At 33.9% G+C, this 4,122-nt stretch overlaps 1 protein-coding gene across 1 annotated transcript; it reads left to right on the plus strand.

Moving 5' to 3' along the window:
• The first annotated feature begins 1,332 nt into the window (after positions 1-1,332).
• LOC140142555 (uncharacterized) lies at positions 1,333-3,549 on the plus strand. The gene has a single exon (XM_072164549.1). The coding sequence runs from the start codon at positions 2,138-2,140 to the stop codon at positions 3,221-3,223; it is 1,086 nt and encodes a 361-aa protein (XP_072020650.1). The 5' UTR covers positions 1,333-2,137; the 3' UTR covers positions 3,224-3,549.
• Positions 3,550-4,122: the final 573 nt, after the last annotated feature.

The raw sequence follows: 4,122 nt of genomic DNA on the forward strand, positions 1-4,122 counted from the left end.
AAAAGAGAGATGACACAGATGATACGGTATCCTCCGAAATTATCTTAAGAACAACAAGTTTACTTGATAACGTTCTGCTTATCTGTGAAATGACAAGCCCAGGATTTCCGGATTTTATGAGAACATGTCAGATAGGTCCGATCACTATAAATAGAATTATAGAGAGGAAAAACACAGTAACATCACCACCCGTACAAGTGACTGAATTGGTAAAACATAAAACGTTGGTATCAAATGACTGCAGCACTGAATGTCCAACAGAAGACAAATATATTATTTTATATTTGAGTGTAGCCACCATTGGAGCTGCTATGTTATGTGTAGTCTTCATCACAACGACGGTCATTTGGTGTTACAAATATAATAAAATATCTGCCGAATCAACAGACGCACAAAGGAATGTTACAGCTAGTGATGGAAGTGAACCAGTTTATGTGTCATTACAGGGACGTCCTGATAATGACAGAAACTCAATGTTCATGTCAGTTGATGATCCTAATAATCCAGGGAGCAAGGTATTGATGCCCAAAGAAGTTTTTGATGAATTCTACAGATCGTTAACTTTGAAAAAGCGAATAAATCCAAATGAACATGTTCAGGTGTAATATGATTAATTTAACTATGCCATCAGATCGAGTTCTGATCTCTCTTGTGAAAAAGAGATTTAGGAGAACTATATCGAGGACAGCTCAAGAAAAGGTTCTAGGAAGGAAATTCAAAGACCTCCAAAATGGTTCTCTCTGGCCAAGAGCTTTTTCATATCTAAAATGGCTGTTTCTGGCCTTTGCCAGCTTAATATGGTATATAGAACATACTTTAGTTATTACAGATATTTATAGAATGATTGGACATGACCTCTTAGAACAAGGTGTATGAGATAACAAAGGTTAATGGATGGGTCATGCACCACCTTCTACTGAACAAACTATAAATCACGTTTTAAAAAGAGCTGTGTGTTTAAACTGGTAAATAAAGATCGCAAATTTAGTTTAGTATATTTAACATGTTTAAGAAAATAATGACAAAATCTCGATGTTTATGTCAGTTAATGATCCATATAATCAAGGAAGTAAATTTTATGATTTGAGTTTTTCAGTTACTCATGAACAACAACAATATTAGTACAGGGTGTATCAAAATGATTGGTACCCATAAATAACCAGTGAGCATGGCCAAGACTGCCACATAAAAATGCGGCATAGTATCTTGTAGATTCATGTTATAAAAGTTTATAAAACTTGACCTAATCCAATGTTGGCCTTTAAAAAAACCAGGCGTTTCATTAGACAACAACGCCGATGGGTATCCAAACATTTTGATACACCCTGTATGTTAATGAGCTATTATTAACACTGTTAAAATATTCACTGTAATTAATATACATTACAAATCAATAATAATTATGTGTAGTTAACAATATTCACGCACTGAAGATAATACGATATAGACGCATTGGTTTAATATTAATTTGCGTTATACTGCTTCGTGTTACCTACCGTAGATAGCAGTAGAGTTCTGTATGGATAGAAAATTACACTGAGAAAAATATGCAAAGAATGACCAAATTTCTTTCCGTTGTTGCATAATTTCAGCACAAGCACTCCATTACCCTTTCATTGAATAATAGCTTCACAAACGAATGCAAGTTATTTTGTATATTTCTTTGAGGCACATTTGGATATCATCATAAACACGATCTTTTTTAATCTCAAAATTTGATGACATGGCGCCATCTGTTGACTTTTAATAAAATTGTTATGACCGATATCCACATTATCATTTTTATCTTACCATCAGACTGATGCATATGTAAACGTAACACCTTGCCGATGTGTATTAATAACTTATGCTAATTAATTTAGGATGTCGGCAGTGTATATTAATATTAAGCATGTATTTCTAAAAAGACAACTCCATAGATAATCTTGTTATTGATAAACATGATGAAAGAGAATTTAATAGCTTACTGGGGTTGTATTTAATGTTCTAAGATTTCAAATGTAGTCGTAAAACTCAGTGCAAGTTTGACTTTGTCTCCATGAACCGTGTTCATTATTCAATTCATTATTTCAAACACTGACAAAGAAATTGCTCATTATGAAATTGGGCGTGGTTCTTTGACGTCGAATAAAACAAAATGGCGATTGTTGTCGCGTTGTATGCGTTGCTCATGCTGCAATATTTGCCTGAAACAAAGGCAACGACAGTGGAGGTAACAGTTCCAGTACATCCAGTAACGGTTGGTGGTATCTTAGCATTGCAGTGCCATATACAGAGCATGGATGATGCACATAAGGTGAAAATACAGCGTGTTGGAAATGGACAACCAGAGGAGATAACATCGGATCTGCTATATTATCCCTCTGCATTGGAACAACGTGTATTTGTAACCAAAAGAACAATGCCGGATGGATCAAACGTGTATTTTATGACAGTCGTTGACTTGACAATTTTAGACACAGGTAAATATTCATGCAAAGTCTATGATTTTTCTAGCGGTGAATATGTTAAGGTTGCAGAGGATTCTATTGATGTAGATATTTATTACCTGCCTGATCCTATATATCCGCAATGTCAAAGTACTCCTTCGGAAACTAAAAACATAAATGAAAACGTAAACCTTAGACTTACATGCATATCATCAAGGGGTATTCCAACAGTAGCTTTACAGTGGAAAACGTTTGTAGATATTGATATTGTTCCGCGAAACAAGTACCAAGATGATACGGTATCAACAGAAATTAATCTCAGAACAACAACATCGCATGACGGAGTTTCGTTTATTTGTGAAATGACAAGCCCGGGATTTCCAGACTTAATTCGAACATGTCAGATTGGTCCAATAACCATACGCAGACAGATAGAGAGGGAGCATACAGAAATATTACCACCAGTTGTTACCACTCGACCAATTAATCAAGATATGTTGACTTCAGCTACATGTAACACCGAATGTCCTTCTGAAGATCAATATATTATTTTATACTTAAGTATAGCCACAATTGTAGCTGCTATGTTATGTTTAGTTTTTCTTACAACGACGATCATTTGGTGTTATAAATATAACAAAATATCTACTGAGGCACGAGACGCACAAAGAAATATTACAAGCAGTGACGGAGTGAACCAGTTTATGTGTCATTACAGGGGCGTCCTGATAATGCCAGAAACTCCGGGTTTATGTCAGTTGATGATCCTAATAATCCAGGAAGCAAAGTGTTGATGCCTAAAGAAGTCTTTGATGAGTTCTACAGGTCTTTAACTTTAAAGAAACGTCTTAATCAAGATGATAATGTTCAGGTGTGACTTGTAGCCTGTGTTATATCAATCATGCGTTGCTTGTAAAGGTGTTTTTGAAAGATGCTGTTGGGTTTTATGTATAATTTATTTTGATACGGATCATGTGACGAAAAATGTTGTCTTCTTACTGTACAGCAAACACAAAACATTTTCGACATCATTCGCAAAAAGTTAGAACGCGTTTAAATGTCGGGTTATATATAAAGGGCATATAAAGGGTTTAAAGCGTTTTTATAACATTTGAAAACCTTTTTTTTTGTAACTTACTGCAAACATACTGTCATAATGTTATTTAAGTGTTGAAAAAATATTTTCCAAAAAACTGTTTGCAAAAATATGTTATAATAACATTTTGAAAACATTTTAAAAATATATTTGTAGCGTATATTCATACAAAACGTTTTAAATCGTGTACATGACCTTTATATAACTCGACATTTAATGTTATTATTATTAAAACGTTTTGTGTTTGCTGGGTAATGACTCAATCGTCAATATGACAATAAGCCCGTGATTCTGAACATGCATGTGCATAATAAACTCAACCATTATAGTGTATAAAAATCATAAGAATTTGTAATTACATACTGTGAATGTCACATATTTATCGGACATAATTGTGTTATGGATCTAATGAAATTGTAATGTCTTAATTCCAAGCATGATAAACTATTAGGTTACTGTCTTTGCCTGTGCTAAAACAATTAAAATGAAATCAGATCAAAAACTCACATAATACAAAATTAATTCTGTGCTCTGTGGTAAATGGTACAATAGCGCCATCATTTGGCTGGGTATGAAGATCATTATAATTAATTTTCA

This window comes from Amphiura filiformis, chromosome 20 (genome assembly GCF_039555335.1).
Source record: "Amphiura filiformis chromosome 20, Afil_fr2py, whole genome shotgun sequence".
Lineage (NCBI taxonomy): Eukaryota > Metazoa > Echinodermata > Ophiuroidea > Amphilepidida > Amphiuridae > Amphiura > Amphiura filiformis.